The sequence below is a fragment of the Tympanuchus pallidicinctus genome, unplaced genomic scaffold, assembly GCF_026119805.1.
Source record: "Tympanuchus pallidicinctus isolate F22 unplaced genomic scaffold, pur_lepc_1.0 scaffold19, whole genome shotgun sequence".
NCBI lineage: Eukaryota > Metazoa > Chordata > Aves > Galliformes > Phasianidae > Tympanuchus > Tympanuchus pallidicinctus.
The window spans coordinates 4,362,625-4,385,541 of record NW_026294710.1 but is presented as its reverse complement, the minus strand read 5'-3'; the positions used below and the strand labels follow the sequence as shown (position 1 = coordinate 4,385,541).

At 36.7% G+C, this 22,917-nt stretch overlaps 1 protein-coding gene across 4 annotated transcripts in view; it reads left to right on the top strand.

The window, feature by feature from the left end:
• Positions 1-22,917, top strand: part of KMT2E (lysine methyltransferase 2E (inactive)) — a 54,387-nt gene that overhangs the window by 23,574 nt on the left and 7,896 nt on the right. For 2 of the 4 annotated variants that reach the window (XM_052680836.1, XM_052680835.1), the window contains 18 exons: positions 185-414; positions 1,349-1,429; positions 2,414-2,472; positions 6,415-6,587; positions 7,736-7,774; positions 9,453-9,665; positions 10,907-11,037; positions 12,141-12,258; positions 12,417-12,526; positions 13,010-13,271; positions 15,174-15,272; positions 16,403-16,567; positions 17,242-17,550; positions 18,462-18,716; positions 18,889-19,033; positions 19,761-20,014; positions 20,150-20,206; positions 21,540-22,103. In XM_052680836.1, the coding sequence (XP_052536796.1) occupies positions 185-414; positions 1,349-1,429; positions 2,414-2,472; positions 6,415-6,587; positions 7,736-7,774; positions 9,453-9,665; positions 10,907-11,037; positions 12,141-12,258; positions 12,417-12,526; positions 13,010-13,271; positions 15,174-15,272; positions 16,403-16,567; positions 17,242-17,550; positions 18,462-18,716; positions 18,889-19,033; positions 19,761-20,014; positions 20,150-20,206; positions 21,540-22,103 (3,264 nt within the window). The other 2 variants (XM_052680837.1, XM_052680838.1) reach the window with 2 other exon arrangements.

The following is a 22,917-nucleotide window of genomic DNA, read 5'->3' as shown; positions in this document are numbered from 1 at the left end:
ACCACCCTCACAGCTGAGAAGGTACATAACCAAGAATGGACAACGACAAAAACAAAACTGTGAAGTGTTATTTACAAATGCTTAGAGCTTTAGAGGCTTTTTATGAAGTTAATTCTTCTACTTTGGCTTAAATAACTATCAGAGCATGTGAATACTTACAACTTACCTTTCAAAACCAATCTAGGACCATAACTATGGTGCTCGGCCTCCTCCAACGCCTCCAGCTTCTCCTCCTCCAACAGTAGTTATAAGCAAGAATGAAGTAGGCATATTTACCACTCCCAACTTTGATGAAACCTCCAGTGCTACTACCATCAGTACATCAGAGGATGGAAGCTATGGAACTGATATTACCAGATGCATTTGTGGCTTTACGCACGATGATGGATATATGATCTGTTGTGACAAATGCAGGTAATGAATATTAAATGCATCAAGAAGGTAAAAATGACTTAGAACTGCATTGTAATATTAAGTGCAATTAAATAGTGATTCAACTATGTTGATTAATAGAAAAGAATACATTTCCTTCATCAGAACATTGTTTGAAAATTGTATGGCTTTCTAATAGGCAAAGTAGTTGATGAAGGCCAATGAGTTTATCACACCTTATTCCTATCTGTCTTAACATGCCTTTATTTGTGTATTGTTACTCCAGGAAGGATTTTATTATTCTCAAACAGGTATCTGTCTGGTACTTTCTCCAAGTTGTTTGTTATTATGGCAAAGAAAAATCTGCATGTACCAAGTAATAATGAAGTATCTTGGTAAATTAGGTATGTGTAAACCAAATAACTTGAAGAAAACAAGGTGATTGGACATAAACCTCTCAAATATCAGCCTCTGTTTGCATCATCTTTCTGATAAGAACTCTTCATCTTCATGAGAGTTGACTTAGTCTTTCCCTAGTTACTGAAATTCTTAAACCTAGCAGTTTCTTATTTTGGAAGCCAGAGTTAAATGTTTAAACTTCTGTGTTCATGTTTAAGTACCTGCTTGGGCATACTAATGTGAGTGGGTGCTAATAGATTTCTGGATTCTGGAAAATTGAGCTTTGGGACTTCCAATGAACAAATTGATGTTGCTTAATTTATGAAGTCATTGTGTGTTTCTGAAATAATATCTACAGCTAGTCACAACATTAATTTGAGCCTCGTTCAGCCAGCTGCATGTGTAACAAACTTGTTTGTTTTCAGTGGTCCTTAATTCTGGTAACCTTTGCTCTTATTTTAAATCTTATTTTTAACCTTATTTTAAGATCACGGTGGAAAAAAAAAGGATATGTGTGCACACAAAGTTTCTAAAGTTTTCCTTAAAATAACTAAAAATTTGGGGTTTTGTTTTTTAGTGTCTGGCAGCACATTGACTGTATGGGAATTGACAGGCAGCATATTCCTGACATATATCTGTGTGAACGTTGTCAACCAAGGTGAGTAGTTGAATGGTTTTCAACTCCAGATAGTTAGAAGGAGTGGAGAATATTTCAGGGAAAAAAAAAACCAACAAACACAACAGAATAGATGGAGGCATGTTTCTGATGCAGATGATCATACTGATATCCATTTCCATATGCTCCCTGATTGTTGTTTTACCTCGCTAGCTGACAGTGATAAACACTTGAAACACTTATTGCCATAGCAGCATCTCCTGGATTTTGTCTGTCAGCCTGAGAAAACTCATTCTATCTTTTGTTTCATTGCTGTCAAATGTGGGGGATTCTTTACAGGAGCTCTTTCAGGTTGTTAACTGATCCATCCGTTTTGAGTACATTTCTGGATATCATTCCAAAATGCTGCAGTCCTCGCTTCGAAGGTTTCTTGCTCTGAAATAGGTACCTTTTATCCTCTTTCTCAGTCTAGAAGTCATAAGACACTACTAGGAAGGCATTTTGTTTTGTTGGTAGGTGGATGGTACCTGACTAATGATTGTTGCCCTGTGACATGCAGCATAAAATGCTTCCTTTAGTTACATTGCAGATTGTCAGTTGCACAGTGAATAAAAGACCTGTGTTCAGAACACATTTAATTACAAATAAATGATTTTTTTTCTTCTGACAAAATGTTTGAGCCCTGTCATCTTAGGATCTTATATCATAATGATTATTTAGATCTGCAAGAAGATGGTTTAATGCCTGCTTATTTGTAATCCGTGGGCCAACAGTCGATCTTTCTTCTGAGCTACCTCCATTTTCGGTATGTTTTCCAAGTGATGTGAATGCTGCCCTTTACTTTGCCTTACTGTGGAATGAAGCAGAGCAACATTTACGTTTTCATGAGTATTTAAACTCTCAGTTCGTATACAGTTTATTCTGTTGTGGTCACTGGCAAATGGAAACAAGAAGTCTGCTTTAATTCTTGGATGTATGGATCCATAAATGTAAAGCATGGAGTAAAAGTTATTTCTTTAATTTCAGGAACTTGGATAAGGAAAGGGCAGTGCTATTGCAGAGGAGGAAAAGGGAAAATATGTCAGGTGGGTAAAACTTGAACTTTTTTCACTAAAGGTTGTAAAATAACTATCAATTGCGTGGACTTAAGGGTGCGTACACAGTTCTCTGCAATTCTGACTGCATTCAGAATGTAAGGTTCAGTGAATCTGTTTCTTACAGACTATAGGTTTTTGTATTTCTTATCATGTACAGCAACGTTACATCAGAATAGTTGAGGTTCCAAGTGTTTCGTTAAAAGCTGTCATCCCTGTTGGGTTTTTTTGTTGTTTTCTGACTGCTGCAGAGAAATTCAGTCTGAGCCTTAAGATTTTATAAAAATGAATGTAGCTTTTATAATCATAAGAATACTTTGAGTGAGCTACTAAAAATAGATGGGAAAGTTTGAGGTTTCTTCTGGGTTAAGAGAAGAGTTACTGGGTTTGTTTTCTCTGGGGGAAAATGACTTCATTGCTCTGTCATTTCTTCCTTAGCAGTGTAGACTTGTATCCTAATACTGACATCTGAAAACCACTCTACTGCTGCTAATGTTCCTGACTCTGATAAAAAATAAAATAACTAAATGAGCTTTAAAACAATATAGCATAATTCTGAAGGAATCCTAACTCTCATTTGTTGGCTATGTGTATTGGTGTTTTTGTCAACTACAAAAATTAATACAGTTTTTTATTGTTGTAGTACCTTTTCTTTGTTTTGTGAAATTTGCTCTCCATTTATGGAATTGGAAAGCTCAACTGATATAACTTGTCAGGAGCTCTGTCCAGCTATTGCCAAAATGTTGCATGTTTTTGGTTGTCAGGTGATTACTTTGAAGCTATTACAAAAGTCCTAACATAGGAGATGATCTCTGTTCTGTAACTTCAGATGTTTTACTTCCAAATGCTGTTTCTGAAGTGTGGGGGTATGTGCAAGATGAGCAAGCTGCTTTTGACGGTTAAAGATGTTAATAACTTACTTAGAGCACCACTATTATTTCTGGCTTTACCTGCTTTCATTTTTGCAAAACAGAACTTCCTTTATAAAAGTTTTGACTGAAATGCTAGGTATTACAAATTTATGTATTTTTTCAGAGTTCTAGAATGTGTTTTCTGTTTATTTTAACAGTAAAACAAGTACATTTGTTACATGTAAGTGGTATGATGACACTGTGAAGTTCAGTTTGAATTCATGTACAGTACAGCAGAAGTTGATGGTCCATGCTATTTAAGTAATCTCTGAGGATTTGTAGTTACACTGTGATCGTTTGCAGGAATAGAGGTGGTCAGAATCTTATGTAGGAGCTGGAGTTTGACTTAATCCTTAGTCCTGATCAGTCTTAAATCCGTTCTATGCAGTTAATAGGAAAAAAAAGTATATGGTTAATCTTAAGTATCAAAAAAGAGTAAGCCCTACGCTTCTGATCCTGTTTAGGCTGTGACTTAGTGTGTGCTATTAATAATTGTAATTTACAGTACATAATTAGAGAGCAAGCATCCATTAATTTCTGGTTAATTTTCATTCAGCGTGGCTGAATGTGCTTCTTGTGTTTGTTGATATTACGTGGTTCAGTCAAGCCTAAAGTAATTCTATGTATGAATAGTTTACCATGAGAGACCTGTGAAAATGGCCAGTTTCAGTGGATAATATCAAGTAGGTAGAGCAAAAAAGCATTGATTCAGATGGCTCTGTTAATAAAAGTATTTGAAAGCAGCAGAATGTTGCTTGTAACTTGGTGATAAGTTACAGATGTTTGATGGAAGTCCAGGTTGCCCTCCTTCTGTGCTCTTTGAGTATGGTTACAGTGTTCTTGAAGTTTACCCATAATGTAACTATTCAATTTGATGTGAGAATACAGAGTAGTGGGTTTTATTTTAATGATTTCGAAAGCGTTGCTGAGCTTAGCCCTGTTCCATCCAGAGCTAAACTGTGGGGAGAAGAAATAGATCAGTTATTTTACCTCAGGAAAAGAGTTTTTAGCGGTACCACTTGTGTGTGATACCAATGGGTGAGTTTTGTGTGTTCACCTTTCTTCCTTGGAGCATTTCTGGTCCATAGTTCTGGTGCTTGCAGTTGTTTGTGGTCGAGTTTGGTTTGTTATTCTGGTATAAACATGTAATGTTGTTTGCTGTGGATTAGATTATTTCCTGTGGATCAGTGGGGAGTGTGTGTGCATGTGTGTGAACTACTTAGTTATTTGCATCAAGGATGGCTTTTTCTATTTTTAAACATACAGTTTCTAGATACTACTTGTTCATGGATGTTGCTTCAAGCTGCCTGGTCTTTAAAGTGGTGCTGATAATACCACTTGCTGCTTATGGAGGGAAGAGTCTGGGCCCATCATCTTCTGTGAAACTTTTACAGTGTCTGTACCCTGTCTTCCACGCTACAAAATCTTCCCTTAGAGTGCTCTGCTGAGGCTCTTCAAAGTGAAAGCAGGTTATGTAGGTTAGGAAGGAGCATGTCAAAACAACTCTGTGTAATTATATGTTCAATTGAGGTAATTATTCTTTACAGAAAGCTAGAGCACATTATAGATAGACAACAATAATAGCATTGTACTTCTCTGGGGAATATGGTATTTTGTAGGGTCTGTTGTTTGCTTATTTATTTGCCTTTGACATAATGATGCTGTGGGCATTCATGTCTGGAATGCAACATTGATGATTTCAAAGTTGCCTTGAATTTTCATTTATTAACTGTTGTTTAATCTACTATACATGAAAATTATTCTTTGGTTAGGCTTCTGCATTTCTTTTAATGCTAGTTCATAAAATAGTCCCAGTGGGCATGCATCAAGTTAAGAAAATATGATCAGCTTCTAAAACATCAATATTCCCATATCATCTTATTGTAGGTAAGGTATAATTATTTGCCTAACAGACTTTAAAAGAAGAACCAATATAGTAAAACTGGATTGCTTACTATTGTGGAGAGAGTAATCCTGTTTAAGGAACGTTGTGATCAAGGAAAATCTTGAGTAGCTGGATCTCTTTACAGAGCTGTCGAGTGTACTGATTAAGGCAACATCCCTTTAATCTCAGAGACTCTTCTCTGCTCTTTTATTAAGTATTTGTTAAGCCTTCCATGCAGCTTCAAAAAGCCTTGCTTAGTGTGAAATGTATTTAATGAAGGCTGAATATTTGAAAAGCTGCTAAAATGTGAGACGTCTGTACTAAGCACTTGTAGTCTCTTATCTGTTTGTACATCTCTCTTCCAAACCTCCTCACACTTGACAGCTTTTCATCGTGACAGATCTAGGGTAATCCTGTTTAAGGTCAGGAAATGTATTTACCTGACATCAGTGATGATGTGTGCTGAATTTCATACTTCAGCTTTTAGGTCTTCTTGTGAACAGCACGATGAAAATTTGCATCAGTTTGTGTACAGTCTTGTTTTAACAAGAAAAGTAGACACACCATTTCTCCTTGTGGGGAGTAGCAGTGTGTTATTGATAGGGGATTTTTATTTTTTTTTAAAGAGAAGAGGCTTTCAGCCACATTGACATACTTACCTTGGAAAGGACACATAACAGTCAAAATTTCATCTGGACGTGACTGATTAATAGGATTTTAAAAGAAATGCTGGGCAGGTAATAATTTTCATCCCTTTCAGACTGTCATCATGCAAGAGAATCTTGTAGCCATATTACAAGTACAGGCCGGGTATACAGAGATGAATGAGCTGATGAATAATATTTTGCTTTTGTTGTTGTTTCAATACTAATGTTGCTTAAAATGAAATACCGTACAGTAATGCTATTTAAAAAGTTGAATTAGTGTGGTATTTTTTTCTTACCTGGTACTGCAAACACCTGCTGATGGCCAGCTTCTCACAGGTTATTCGTTTTCATGCTGTTAAAGCTGTTGGAAAACTTTGCAAACAAATACTTGAAGTATTTGACAGTATATGCTTTTTGCTTTTAAAAGAAGTTACATAGTAACTAGTTAATGTTCTTTCTGATTGCTTATAAACTGTTCTTTGTTTTAAAGATGGGGATACCAGTGCGACAGAGAGTGGTGATGAAGTTCCTGTGGAACTGTATACTGCTTTTCAACACACACCAACTACATTTACAATAGCTTCTCCAAGAGTTACAAAGGTCAATGATAAGAAGAGGAAGAAAAGTGGGGAGAAAGAGCAGAACATAGCAAAATGTAAAAAAGTGAGTGAATCTGATTTCTCTTTCTGTAAGTGTTACAAATCACAGCTGTGTGACATCTTTGGTTTTAAAATTCAGGCCATTGTTACTAATAATATTTTACTACCTGGGTTTACATTGAAATGAAGTGCCCTGTTGCAATGCGTGTTACAGTCTTCCCTGCTTGTTCCCCCCTCATAAATTCAAAGTAAGATGTACAGCTATGACACTTGAATTTTGTAATTGAGACAGAATTTGTAAGGAGAATTGCATTTTGCTGCACCACTTACTATAGCTATAAGCAGACTTCATGAGCAGACTTCAGGTAACCAAAGAAGAATTCTGTGCCTGGAATCTTTAGTTGTGGTAATTTATGTTCAGAAATGTTTTCTACTTCATGAGACACATGTCCATTTATTTGAGGTGAAATTGTGTGGAAATGTGCTGCTAGTGTTATCTAAAATAATTTGGTAAACAGTATATAGAAGCAGTGGTATTTAGATGTGAACAGTATTTTCTCTATGTGAGGGAGTGAAGTGCATAGCATTTCCTAAAGCAGTGAGTTGCTTTCTGTAGTTAAATTTCACTCGCTTCGATGAGAATTCTGTCCCTCACAAGTGAAAAATGGTTACTGGTATCCTTTTGGAGATCTTAAGTATGTTTCCTTTTGAGAGAAAGGTTCTGCACATAGACTTACTGCAACATATTATTCTGTTTTTATCTCCCAACATAGCAGAAGAAAAATTAATTTCATAGGTTATCTGTTAGCTGCTTCCTGCTCAGCTCATTCCACTAGCAGTGCAGTGAGATATTTGGACTATTCATGCACTCTCCTGCTAAGTATGGAGCTGTTCAGTAAATAATTCTGGAGCAGCTCTTTGCTGCATTGTGAAATTGTTGAAAGTTATGCAATATGAGAGGCAGGCAGACTAGGTGCATGGCCTTCTAGAGCCAAAATCCAATGCACTTTCAGTTTGAAATGCTGATTTTAGTTTTTATTACATTTTACTGGAGACAAGCTGCTGCCTTCCTGCAATTTCGTTGCAACTTGCCTGTTTTCTTGCATGCTTTACTGAGAATAGTCTGCAGTGAATTGTTAATAAGTTAATTGGTTTTGAATTCCTTAAGAGATTGTGTATTGCCACATAAGAAAATAAACAATCTTTTTTCAGGCATTTCGAGAAGGATCCAGAAAATCTTCAAGAGTTAAGGTAATGTGATTTAGTGATCGTTTTGTTTTCTTTCACATCTTAATTGTACATTAATGCATAACTGCAGATGTGCTCTTGATGCTTTGTAATACTTATGTACTCAATTACTCTAATGAAGTTACTGCATGATTATTGTGGGAATTTTAAACTGAGATGGAAGGCTCCTCTTTTTGTTCTACAGATTCAAGCAAAGTAGTGTAATTTTTTTTTCTCTGAGAATATTTGGTTATCAAGTCAATAAAATGTTCAGGGCACATCTGTGCTGTATGAAGGGGAATAAAGTTGAGCGTACGTCTCATGTGAACCTAATAGCTCCAACTCGGAGAGCTAAGTTAGCAGTTCTGCTCTGTCATACATAGGTGTATCCATCTGGTGGGACACTTCTTGCTAGGACTGATTAGTTAAAGGAATGGTGTTTGGGATGGCTGCTTTGCAAGATCTAAATGCTGCAGCATTCTTGCTTAAAGTGGGAGAAAAACACGCGTAGTGTGAAAGCTAGATGTTTTGCACAATTCATTCATCCTTGAGATAAATATCAGTAAGTAGGACACAACTGAGGCTTCAGGGGTACGATTGTGACTTGAAAATAAAAAGACAAAATCAGGAAATCAGAGGACAATCTTTGTTTTGTTTTGTTTTTGAATGTGGTGTTTGTATGGTTCTGTTGCTTTTGTGGTGTTTTTTTTTGTAGTTTGCTTGCATCACAATTTTTTTTTATGCTGTTTGTATGTATGGTTCCTGCAATGCATAAAATAAATATAATCAGTAACAGGTAAATTAAACTGCTGAACACTTGCTGTTTTATTAATGTTTAATAGTGTCTCTGCTCAGGTGGATAGAAAAGGGAGCGTTGGCTGCTGCTGTCCGTAAGGAGCACTGGTTGGCTGCAGCCTGGCTGCTGTTTGTGAGGTCTGGAGGTACAATGGTACTTTCTTTAAAAGTGAAAGGACCCAGAGTGCTGCAGGGGAGGAAAAAATGTTTAGTGAGGAACAGGCAAGGGGAACAAAACGATTGGTGCTAAGCTTCTAACACTATTTTACAGTCTATGCACCTTAATGTATTAGTGATAGGCTTTGTGAAGTTTAGCTAAGTGCAAAGCAGAAAAATGTGGCATAACCCTTGAAGCTGGAAGGGGGTTTTGGATCTGTGTGTAATGGAATGGAAGCTAGTTTGCATATGTTCATAAAAATTGAGTAGAGGGAGAGATTTGATCTCAGTTCCTGCACTCATATTGCAGGAGAAGACAGTTTCAGTCTTCATCCTCGTCCCACTAAAAACTAGAATCCCTGTTTAAGAGGAGTGTATTCCTGAAGTTGGGCAATTTTTATGAAATGATGCAGTTTTTGAAGGGCAGATATAATGCTACTGAATTCAGTGAAATGCTTTTAAGTAATTCAGAGCATTAAATTGGACTTCCTACAAACTGTACTTCCCCTTTGTATAGCGAAGGGGAAAGTGCATGTGAAGTACAGTACTGACAGGTCTTAATTTTCATAGATAACAACAGAGACAGAGCAAGGCTGCATTATAAACAAATTTAAATCAATGGCATACCTTTACCCTTCATTTTGTAGCATGTTGTAGACTTACTTTGTTGAGCTTACTAGTGGGAACATGTCTTTCAAAAAATATATTTTTTTCTTACCCTGTAATAAGTGATTGCTTACTTAATTTACAGGGCTCAGCTCCAGAGATTGATCCTACTGACAGTTCAAACTTTGGATGGGAAACTAAAATCAAAGCATGGATGGATCGTTACGAAGAGGCAAATAATAACCAGTACAGCGAGGGAGTTCAGAGGGAGGCACAAAAAATAGCTCTGAGATTAGGCAATGGAAATGACAAGAAAGAAGTCAGCACCAGCAATCTGATTTTCAAACCTCCAGTAGAGGTGAGGAGCTGTGCCATGTGTTGTTATTGCTTGCTCTGTATTTGTGCTATGACCAAGATAGCCACTTACATTTATATTTGCATATCAATTTTCATGAATAGTTAAGATGCTATGTTAAGCCTGAAACATGAATTGTCATTTAAAATACTTTTTTTGTGGAGAGCATAACACAGTAAATTTCTCTGCTCCCGCTTCTCTGATGTGTGAGGACTACCTGGTATGGTTAGAGTAGGAATAAATGTCAGAGTTTGTTTCTCTGCTCTGTACATCAACATGTTAACAGTCTGTGTTTTTCAGAAGATGTGGTAAGTTGGTTCTGAATTTTTAGGTATTCGGATTAGAATATAACTTAGTAGTTCATGAAAGACGTTTCTGGCAGTAGTTGGTATCACAACTGGTGCGACTCTTGTGATCATGTAATTTCTAGTTTATGAAGAGATTGTGCATTGTCTTTTTTTTCTGTCCTTGGCATCAGTTACTTAGCAGCTTAAAATCGGAGCCATGTAATAGACATTAGCATTTTGTAGCAGAAATCTCAAGGAGTAGTTACTGTAGCAGATTAATAGAAGCATCTTTGCTTCTTTTCCTCAAAGACGATCATGGCATATGGGACAGCCTCCTTAGAGGAATATCCCTGCTTACAGAGCCTTTTTCCTACATAGAGGCTACTTCCTTTTTGATTGGCGGTGACAGTTTTGAGAGGTGTGAGTTCACTAATTGTCAGGGTATGTATTGGTTTTTAATTAAAAGCCATCCTTTCATCTAAAGGTATGGAAATAAGTATAAGAAATTTGCAAACTTTTCTAGGTTTCTTTATTATTTTGATATTTTCCTGTTCTGTTTTTTTTCTTGAGTGAATAATGAATGTGTGTATCTGCATGTTTCTGTTTTGATTTGAAGGAATTGAAGCCTTTTCAAAGCAATATGCAGGAATTCAGCATGTACTTCTGAGAGCTAAGTGTACTGAGGGTTATAATACTTGAAGTGAGAGCATCAGTATGTTGTTTTCTCACCATGCCACAATACAGGGCAGTGGCATTTCCTGAATTGAAATTAGTGACTAGTTGCATTGGTAGTGGAACAAGACATTCTGATCAAATTAGTCTGCAGTTTTAATAGCAAGAAAGAAGTACTTAGTTCATATAGCATTGTTTAATAGTTGTGAAAGTGTAATCTGCTGTTAATAATAATGGAAAAAATGAAATAAAATGAAATTCATAAATTAACTTCTGTCTTTATAGAGTTACGTGCAAAAAAACAAGAAAATTTTAAAAGCTGCCAAAGATTTGCCTCCTGATGCACTTATTATTGAATACAGAGGAAAGTTCATGCTGAGAGAACAGTTCGAAGCTAACGGATATTTCTTTAAAAGGTTTGTTTATTCCAGATGTTTTAATAAGATAACTATTGGAACATTTGTGCCAGACTTGTACTGAAGATGCTGAAGGAATCTTTATTACCTGTGGTGTCTTGCATTTTACTGTTGTCTCATTAAAAGTAATTGCAGCTGGTATCTGGTCTCCCCCCTTCTCTTCTGAGCATCGTTAGAACATTTTTTTCAGGAATTATTTTCCTCTTTCTTTGTTCTCAGCTGGTTAAAGGATTCCCGTATTCTCATTTGGGAGTTGTGCAGTGTAAGCCAGAGGTTGACAGGTTCTGCTGTCTTAAAATAATTCAGAAGGTAATGGTGAAAGCTTTCTTTTGAGAGAGATTTTCATTCTATCAGGCCAAGGACAGAACTGAACATGGTCAGCTTGGCACTTTTCACTGCCATGGTTCTCTGGTTTGTGGATTACAGAGAAATACAAATTCACGACTGCTTCCTTCATCTGAACTGTTCTCCCCCCTACCATTAAATGCAGGGACACCCTGATAACGAGACATTGCAAGAGGCCTGTTGGAGAAGAGCGAGTGTAGATCTTGTGCTCAGTAAAGATGGAAGGCTTCCCAGGTATCTGCAGTAGCAGAAATACATCTTGGCAGAGCGTTTAGGTGTCCAGCTTTCTCAAGAGGGTTGAGTGCCAAGTGGTTACTGTTGGAAATAGGCAGGGATGGGGGTTGTTTCATCTGTGGTTTTTTTTTGGAGACAGCTCTGTGAGGCATCTACATTTCTACTAGAGTTTAAGTTTAGTTAAGTTTTTTTTTACCAAAAAAAGTTTATTAAGAACACTGAAGAATCTTAGCTTTGTGTCTTCCATGTTTAGTGCTTGCTCTGTTGTTATTGCTCCCTGTAAATCCTATGCAGAAGATTGCATTCAGGACTGCGACGCAAACTTTCAGCATTCCAAGAATACAGTTGGAGAAATGCACCCAGTAGAGTAATGCAGCTTCAGACGCTCATGGATGGTTCTCAGACTAATCCACAGATTCAGAGCGTGTTGGCAACGACATGATACAAAAACAACTAATGTAAGAAGTAGGTTGTATTTACAGTTTTAAAGGGATAACAGGCTGGTTTTCTTCTCTGTTTTTCAGGCCATATCCATTTGTTTTATTTTATTCCAAGTTTCATGGGCTAGAAATGTGTGTTGATGCAAGGACTTTTGGAAACGAAGCTCGATTCATCCGGCGTTCGTGTACACCAAATGCAGAGGTGAGCATTTACATGAACTTAAATTAGCTTATGTTTACTTAGATGTTCTTTTCTTTTTGAAGTTCTCCAACTGATAATTTGAGCACTGATTATAATTTTATTTGCTTATTTGTTTATTTTTAATTCGTTACGATAAAGTAATATTCTGTTACCTATAGGTGAGGCATGTAATTGAAGATGGAACGATTCATCTTTATATTTACTCCATCCATAACATTCCAAAAGGAGCAGAGATTACTATAGCATTTGATTTTGATTATGGAAATTGGTAAGTATATGAACATGTTATTCTGAAATACATAAAATACTTACCAAGTCATGATGTATTCAGGGGGGATTTTATTCTTTATATTATTTATTTCCTTGTATGCTTTAATAATGTGATTTTGTACCCGAGTGTTCCAAGTAATTCTGTATGTGCACCTAAGTCCACGAGCAGTCCATTTAGTTCACATCTTACTGCACAAAGCTCACACTTTTCTGTGTCTGCTGATAAGTCAGCTTGGCTGAACGGCATGTGTATCTGGGTTTTCCCAGTGTTTAATTTGTAAATTGCTTACTGTCTTTGCAGAAATAAAAAACTTCCTAGTATATCCTGTGAAAGCTTTAGTCAGCTGATCTTCATATGCTTAGTTCACATCAAATCAGATGCTTAATGTGAAATTTACCACTTTCATGACATAACGTTGTAAAGTACCATTGCTTTACAGCCTGATCAAAATGTGCTTGCTTGCATTCTTTTTACTTGTAGTAAATACAAAGTGGACTGTGCTTGCCTCAAAGAAAATCCTGAATGTCCGGTTCTCAGACGTTCTGAGCCTACAGAAAACATCAATACGGGATATGAAACCAGAAGGAAAAAGGGAAAGAAAGAGAAGGATGTTTCAAGAGAAAAAGAGACTCAAAATCAGAACATCACATTGGACTGTGAAGGAGCAGCCACCAAAATGAAAATCGCAGATAATAAGCAGAGGAAGCTCTCTCCCCTCAGGCTGTCCATTTCCAATAACCAGGTATTGAGACAAAAAGGATAACAAAACAGAGATTTAAATACGAATAGTGTCCTTAGTGGTTACTACAGTAATTTTAATGAGTAGCTGGAGAAAGGGGTGTGTGGATTTATTGGAAAATGATGAACGAATTGTTTAGGGCTTTCATAATGTGTCCAGTTATTCTTAATGTTTGATTGGATTAAAGTTTTTGGTTCCCTTATGAGTTTTAACTGTACACTTTTTCCTCTGAATTTCTGTATGGATCTCTAATGTAAAAGACTCGTGTCATGTTTTCAGGAGCTCCCAGTCTTTCTTGAAATGCAAGTAACCAAAAAGCCACATTACTCAGAAATTCAGTCTATTAAACATAGCATCAAATAGGGCTGCTTCTGTAACAAATCAAACTTTAGTTCAGAATACTGAGTTTTGCTTCTGTCTGTCCTGTAAGCTGGTTAGAAATCTAAATAGAGTTTGGAGGGTTGGGAAGAAGAAGGTGAGTTTTGAAGCAAGTGTGGTAAAGCTAGCTGGTAGTACCATGGCAATTTTAAGATCTGACACTATGAAGGAACTATTGAGAGAGATCCATAAAATCAGCAAGTGATGAAGTTTTCTAGAGCAGATGTTGAATTCTTCATGTGAGAAGATGGTCACCATGGTATCTACCTTTGTTTTTGCAGGGAAAGTACAGTTTAAACTTTCTTTGAATACAGTGGCTTGTGATGATGTTTTACACAGAGAGAGAGAGACTTTTTGTTCTAAGAGGGAGAGACTTTGAACTTTTTATTTTGTTAATGCCAGTAGGAGTGAAGGTAATAACAGTGACAGGAGCATGTTTACGTTGCTTTAACATGCTTGGAAGACCGGAAGGCATGGCATGTGACTGTTAAAAGAAAAAGAAAAAAAAAAGAAAAAAAAAAGGTCTGCAAAGGCACTGTATGAACCTTCCAGTCTTACGTGATTTTTGTTGTTGTTTTTAAACAAACGATAACTGGTATTTGGAACCTTCTCCTGGGCTTCTATGATAATACACAGTGCCTATACAGAGCAGTCACAGGAGACATCAATGTTTTTCCAAACTGAACTTAAAACAGTAAGTGTTGTGCAAAGAATAAAGCTGTTAAATGTGTCTAAATATAGAAGCCAGTCAATTGATACGTTTTTTCCTCTCGTGAAGTATATAATGTTAAGGTAAAACAAAGCAGATGGGAAAAATATTTGTCTTAAAAGTATATTTATAGTAAATAATTTCATGTAATCATTTTATCAAAAGGTAAGATTTGTGAAGAAATAATGAACAGAAGAATTCTCAAAGTTACTGCTTGTTTTTTCTGAAATCACAGGGCCTTCAGTAGTCAGCTAACTTAATATTTCTGTAGATCATGGCAGTCATTAGACAGTATAGTGAGGTTGTGAATGAAGAATGTCACTTCAAGGGAATACACTTCTGAGCTAAGAAAAAATTCTATGCAATTATGATAACATCTCTTTTGGCATGACAGTATGCATTGCATTGCATTGCACTAATGGGTGTTTAACATAAAGCTCCCTAATTCTTTGACTGATAAAGAACTGGCTGGGTCAGTGGCCCATAAGTCTCTGTTGGTTTGGAGATTTAATGTGGATAATTTTGTTCTGGGGATGGATGGGTGGGCATGGGACCCTAAAATGAAAATCAGTATGCTTAAGAAAAAAGATGCAGATGTCCTAAGCTCAGATTGAAAAAGATTTGGTCAGATGATTATGTTTATAGGTTTATGCAAAGGCACGAGTGGATCTTAGCTTTCTTACGTTTTTGTCTTCGTTTATTGGCTTGGTTACTTTTGAAGTTGTGATCTGAGAGTTCTTAGTTCTGTGTACCTTGTAGTTTTCCCTAGTTTGGAGGAGTAGTGGAGCTTCTATAAAGCAGTCATTTCCATCTTTCAGGAGCCAGATTTTATTGATGATATAGAAGAAAAAACTCCCATTAGCAATGAAGTAGAAATGGAATCAGAGGAGCAGATTGCAGAGAGGAAAAGGAAGATGGTAAGTTGGGAAGCAAGTAGTTGCCTAAAGTTGTCACTAAGACTTAGTGACACATGTTCTTCCCATGCTAATTGCTGCTTTCTGTAGGCTTCTAGAATCTAAGTATATATGAAGACAGATCCTGAGCATTTCATGTGGCTTTATCATTGCTTTCTGACAAAAATCTGCTTTTATCTTCTGTTGTCTTATGTGTATGTATAAACTTTTATTGCCTTAAAACAACAAAAAAAAATTAGATTTTGTTTTCTTTGCTCTTTGTTATTGCACATTGTTTTTAATGGCTCCTTTATAAATAGCACTATAAATAGTAATAATCCTTTTAGCTCCATCGTGAAGATGGTGAATAAGTTCAATTTGCCTGTTTCACCAGTCAAACAGAAGTGGCAAAAACAAAACTGGGCTGCTCATTCACTCATATGAGCAATATTCTTATGGGCATTCTTTCTTTGAGATGAACACTTGTTGCTCTCAGTGTGCTGCTGTTGAGCTGCAGGCATTTAAAATAATTAAAGCTTTAAATAGAAGCAGCCAAATTCCACAGCATCTGTACTGTCTTCAGCAATGCTTGGATATTTACCTCTGTAAAAGGACTAGGACTTGAATTATGGTTTGACATAAAATGTAACTTGTGTGTGATGTGTCCTTTACTTATTTTGAAATAGTGATTCTTGGATGCTGGATGCAGGTTTTGATACAGCTTTTGGCACTTGGAAAACTGAGTCAGAGGATAATGAAATTTTTTTGTTGTGTTTATTCTGTATGTTTATTGGTATTTAATCTTTCTGGTCATGAGTGACTCATTGTTTTTTAAATACTATACAAACAAGTGAGCCAATAATGTATGAGGCTAGCAATATAGTAATAAGCAATTATTTCCAGCACGTTCTTAAATCTAAAGTAGGACTTTCTTCCTGTTCATCAGGATTGATGAGAACACAATCATTTCTTTGTAAGTCTGCAGTAGTTGCAGTTACTCTAACATCTCCCTTTCCTTTGGGTTTCTTCTGAAATTGATCTGCATGTTAACATACATTGTACGTGTTCTGAAGAAAAAAAGTCACAGTATTTCTGTATGTGAAGGATTATGATTATGACTGAAATGTGATGACAATTATTATTATATCCATCAGACAAGAGAAGAACGGAAAATGGAAGCTATCTTGCAAGCTTTTGCCAGATTAGAAAAAAGAGAAAAAAGAAGAGAACAGGCTTTGGAAAGGATCAGCACAGCAAAAACTGAGGTTAAATCAGAATGCAAGGAACCACAGATTCTCAATGACACTGAATTTATTCAGGTAGTTATCTGAATCTTTATTTTAAGGCTAGCTTTTAACATGGCACTGTTTCTCTGTTTGGATATTGAACCACACATAAAGATACTGGGGGAGTGTTAATAGGTGCTCATTCTAGGCATAGGAGATGGTATTCATTAGACACCTTCTGTAGCCAGTGGGAAAAGACATGTTTTGTCAGTAGATTATTCAGAACAGGTCATCTTTACTCTTGTTGCTGGTTACTAGTGCACTTCAGCCCTTGCAGGTATTCGTATGATTCTCAGTTTGGATTGTTCTGTCAGCTTTTGCTGTTAGTTATCTTACAACAGTGCTAAGCTATATATTAGTAAACGATATCAGTCAACTATAAATGAGAAAAACTGTATTGAATTGAAAGGTACTCTGATGTAAGCTGCTGATTTCTAGCCCACAGACTAATGTGATATAGCAGTTACAGAAAATTGTGGTAGTCTGACCAGTGACTGGTCTGTGTGAATTACCTGATGTATCACTGCCAGAACGTTGGGAGGAAGGTATGGGAAGTCTAACTATGAAGTATTTTAGTTGTAAAAACAGAAATTATATAAAGGCAGATAATAAAGATGTATTAAGAGAGAACTTACAATTCCTCTTGAGAAAAGATCTGTAGCTTTACATATGTTAGATCCATTTACTAGATTGGTGTTTTGTACCAGGAACCAGCAAAGGAGGAAGCTGTCACTAAGCCTACACCAGCCAAGGTTAATAGAGCTAAACAGAGAAAAAGCTTCTCTCGAAGCAGAACTCACATTGGACAGCAGCGTAGACGGCACAGAACTGTGAGCATGTGTTCAGATATTCAGCCATCTTCTCCTGATGTGGAAGTAACGTCACAACATAATGAAACTGAGAATGCTGCACTGGTAGCTGAGCCAGAAACAGAAACTGTTGTTACGGAAATGGTTACCGAAACAGAAGCTCCAGCACTTAATAAATGTCCTACTAAGTATCCTAAAACAAAGAAGGTATGTCTCTTAAGGGATGGGTAAGAAGAAGATGGACTTTCATGGAGTTTTTAACAGCTGCCTCTTAAACTACATATTATTTTTTTAATTTTCTTTAAAAATTACGCAGCCGCTCACTGATATTAATTATGAAAATTAAAAATATTGCATTGCATCCATTTAGATATTGAGTTTTAATACAGTTTTCAGCACAGTTTTGGAACAAATGTTTTCTAAGGACAGTACTTTTTAAATGGACTGGATTTTGTGTGTGTATAAATATACAGAACATAAGTAAAACTGTTAATTTCAAGGGGAGGGAAGGAAATCAGTCAGCTTCCCTTATTTTATTCATCATATGATACATAAGGTATCTTAGTGGCAGTAAACAGAATATCTCCAAAATATGAGCTTTCAGTATTTCTGAGATGTCTCCTAGTAACGCTGATAAAAGCTTAAAACGACCCATCTTACAACTAAGAAGGCAGTTTTTATCTTCAGCCTGTATTGCAGAGGATGATTAAAGCTGCTTATTTTGAAAACGTAAAGAATTTGAGTGTGAACCTCTTAAGAATTTCAAATACTTGCAGGCATATTTGAGTTCAGTTGCTTTAGTTCTTGTTCCCTGTTAGTTCCCTTAGTTCCCTGGGGACTAAAGTACACTGGCCTGTTTTTCAGAAACAGAACAACAAAACCTCTGTTACATGGCACAATTCTACACTGATTCCTACCATCGCCCGGTTAACTTCACCAAAGCCTTTTTCATGTTCTCAGTCTCATGTACAAGGAATATTTGTATTTGTAAACTTGCAGCCTGGAAATTGTTTTCTGGTTTGTGTAATGGGTGTCTAGGTGAATAAGAAGACCAAAAACTGTTTGAAAGCTACTAATGAAAACATTCAAAAAACACTTTTTTTTTCCTCCTTGTGTAGCACTTGGTAAATGAATGGTTAAGTGAGAAGAGTGATAAGACAGGGAAGCCTACAGACAGCATTTCAGAAAGGCCTCTGCGTATAACCACCGACCCCGAAGTTCTGGCTACGCAACTGAATTCTCTACCAGGTCTCACCTACAGCCCACATGTCTACTCTACTCCAAAGCACTATATTCGTTTTACTTCACCATTCCTTTCAGAAAAGAGGAGGAAAAAAGAACCTGTGGAAAACATGACCGGCTCTTGTAAGAAGGTAATGCTTCTCTTCATTACGGTTCCTCATGCCTAATTACTTAAAAACAAGTCTTTATTTCCTAGCGTGAATTCCGGCAGAGAAAAGCTGCTTGGCAAATGATTTGTAGATACACATTTCAGTGTGCATCTTTAAATTGTTAAGTCACTAATTTGAACTTACTTTATTACAGCGTTGGTTGAAGCAGGCTTTGGAAGAAGAAAACTCAACAGTGATTGATAGATTTAATTCGCCATCGCTAGAGGGATCTAGAAGCCCAGCCATCAACGGTGAAAATAAAAGCCCGCTATTACTGAATGACAGCTGTTCCTTAACAGGTGAAGGTTCCACTAATAAAATACATACAAGTTATGTTGGAGTAGGTAGATGTGGAGGACTGAAGTTATTTAAAGCAATGAGTTAATGAAAATTCCAACAATATTTGCCCTGTTTACTGATGTTTTGGCTTTTGGATGGTTGTTGGAAAGAAAAGCTCAGTTAAATAATTTCCCTTTTTCTTTAATGTATAATTGAGACTAAACAAGGAACAACCATTTTTCATAGTAAATGTGGACATTCAGTCAACAAAAAGGCTAATGGTTTGGAGTATGAATATCAGGAAGAGTTTAGTTTATAGATCATTTGTACATGCTGTTAGGGTTAGATTTACTTTCAAATCAGTGGCCCCATTGCACGTGGGAAAGTTAGTCAGCTTTTCAGGAATAATGAGAAATGGAAACATGCTAGAAGCTACACACAGTTTCTTAGGGATATGGAACATATTAGATGATCCGTCGAATTTCCACTTCTTAGGTGAACATTTGTTTGGAAGTGTAAACAGTTCTTCCATTATCTCTTCCATTGTCTTAGCAGGGGAAAAAAAAAAAGAAGGTAAGGAAGAAAATAGTGATCTCTGCTTCTCATTAATTATTCTTCAGGAATTCTGCCCACAAGGTGTTTGTCTTAGTAATATTTGAATATGGAATTTATAACTTTACTGCTTCAAGCGTTTAACTGGGATTGCTGTATCTTTATCTAGCTTTTTTTTTTCTGATTTTAATGCAGATCTAACAACACCTCTGAAAAAACGAAGACTGTACCAGCTGTTGGAATCTGCATTCTCAGAAACCTCTACACCTACTCCTTCTCCATATGCCACACCAACTCATGCTGACATTGCTGCCTCAGAGCCATTGATGTTTGCTACTCCTCCTAGGGTAAAAACAGAGGATGAAGCTTGTAGAAATGGTTACAAACCCATTTATTCACCAGTTACTCCTGTAACTCCATGTATACATGGAAATACCATGCACTTTGAGGTGAGAATTATAATGCATTTCAGATTCTTTATCACTGTTGTGTAAATCATTATTTGTAGTCCTATTAGAAGGGGGTGTCTTACATTCTCTACGCTAACAGTTAAATTGACTTCCCATTTCTTCTTGTTCATCTAGAATATTTCCTCACCCGACAGTTCCCCGGAAATAAAAAGGCGAGCTTACTCTCAAGAGGTGAGGACATTTGCTAAAATCCCTAAATGCTTGCTTAACTTCATTTCTGTATCCGCAACGTAACTGAGGAGTACAGAAAAACAACGCTTGGGTTTTTTGGGCTGTATCTAGATTTCAGTTAGCATTCTCCTTTTTAATCAGTGTTTCTTAAATGCTTGAGCCTAATTTTACTTGGACTGAGAGAGCACAGAAGGATAAATATTATGGTTTTGGTGGATTATTTGAGGTACAGCGAGTGCTACGGACACGTGCCCGGAGTTTCCCGGGTGAGGGTGTGCTCCATTCCGTGCGCTCGAGCCGTACGGTCGAACCACCAGGGGGCGACTTGGTTTATAGATACGAGAACTACAGGGATGTTTCTGTCTGAAAGATGAGAAGTTCCGCAGCAGTGTGGAACTTGAGCTGTATCACAGCTACCACATTTACATAACTGTGTTGAACCGTGAACTTAACAGCACCTGAAAAGAACAGGTAAAAGTAACTAGTGATAGAACGTTCAGGTGGTTGTTTCCAGAGAGCTTTACTTCTGGTGTAAATGAATGACCCAGGTACTTTCTTTCTGTGGGCTAAGTACATATGTACATAGAAAACTTCATTATTTTTAAGTCAAAGTGTTAACAAATATTGAAACACAAAACTTTTCATGCAGTCATAGCAGTTGATTGAATGTAACAGCTACTTTCAAACTAACATAACTGACTATTTCAGCATTTAGCTGACTCAAAAAGAGGAATTCTGCTTAAGAATTTTGTATTGTGAAAGAAATAATTGAAAAAGCATTATAAAGAGCCATAAAACAGGATGTTTTAGTAAGGATACTTCTAAGCTCGGGCATATGCTGAGCTTTTTATGGTTAGTACAATTATAAGAAATACTTAAGTCAATTTATTTAGCTTCTAATATTTTTTCCTCTGCAGAAGCATGAATTTACTATGGTCTTAAAATTCCTCAGTGTCCTGGAACCCTTCACCACCCTTTTTTCTTGAAATAAATGTTTTGACACCAAAGATCCGTTTTATGTTTAAGTTCAGTTCCTTTGTAACCAGGGACTTTCTCCTGTTGAAGCTCTTCTTCGTTTCCCAGTCATAAGCAAATACTGGTACTGAAAGCTTATTTTGATGTGGATTAATATTATTATTTTTTTTAATTTAAAATCCTTTTAATGGCAGTAGTAGAGAAAAGTATCTGGCTACACAGCTATTTCTTAAACTCATGGTAGTGCAAAGTTCTTATGCCTCACTTAAAGGCACAGATGAATGTCAGAATTATTTTACTCCACAGTTGCAATATGGAAGAAGAATTTACATGTTTTCTTCCTTTATTTTTCATGCAGGGATATGACAGAGCATCGATTCTAGCACTGAATTCTTTCAGAAATTCCAACCTGACAGAAATGGGCCTGCAGGAAATAAAGACTATTGGGTATTCCAGTCCACGAAACAGGACTGATGCGACACGGCAGTGCACAGGAGAAATGGAATCTGTGTCAGACCTCCAGCTGGGACTCGAAGTAATTGAGCAAAGCACACTGCATAAAAACCTGGAAGCCCCTACACATGATAGGACTGATTCAAGCAGCCAGTTAGAAACTGCTCATTGTGGACGGGGCACAATTTATTCTTCCTGGGTAAAAAGTCCCGACAGGACAGGTGTAAATTTCTCAATGAATTCTAATTTGAGGGACTTGACCCCTTCACATCAGTTGGAGGTAGGAGGTGGATTCAGAATAAGTGAGTCAAAGTGCCTGATTCAAGACGATGCTAGAGGCATGTTCATGGAAGCATCTGTTTTTTGTACTTCAGAAGATGGAATTGCATCTGGCTTTGGAAGAACTGTCAATAATGACAACTTGATGGATGGGAATTGCACACCCCAGAATCCTCCACAGAAGAAAAAGGTTATAATTTTAAGAATCATTTTGTCTTTCTCACATAGGCTATATATCTTACATATTTTTCTGTGGCAGAATGAAGCATTAATAATAATAGTAAAAAAAAAAAAAAATCTGGCTGATTTATATTTAATGTAGATATTATTCAGGAGAACTTAAGGAAAGAGGAAAGTTGCATCCATTAATAAATGCAGATTTCCAAAGTAATATATAAAAACATAATTATGTTTACTTCATGTTATTTCATATGAGTCTCAAATTAATTACTCAATAAAGAACTGCTTTTCAGGTTTGGAGACGGTTGCTTGTGCTACCAAGTATTAAAATATTCTGTTAGACGGAATGGTGCCAACCGAATCACGTACAGAGAAAATCTCTGAATTCCTACAAGTTGCATTAGCAGGTTTATGATTCTAATGCTTCAGAATTCTCGTTTTTATGTACTTACAGTATCTTTGTTTTGCTGTTAGCAAACACAAATCCATAGATACAAGGAATCCTTTATTTCTTCTTCTATAAAGCACCTGCTTTGGTAGATGAGCACAGCCTAAATTTGCTGTTCTTGTCAAACAGCTCCTGTAGGTAACAGCTTTCAACGTGCTCAGCTGGAAACGAAGTTGGAAGTTAACCTGTATGGATATCCTGACTACTGTCAGGTTAAACTCCTTGATTCCATGCAGAAAGGTTGACAAATGTTAAAAGTAGTTGTTTCTGATGCAGCCATTCCTGAGTGTCTTGTAACAGTCTGTAGAATTTAGTGATTTATATTCTTCATGGAAGTAATAGGTGAGGGACTGGAGGTGAGTTTTGTCTGTGTGTA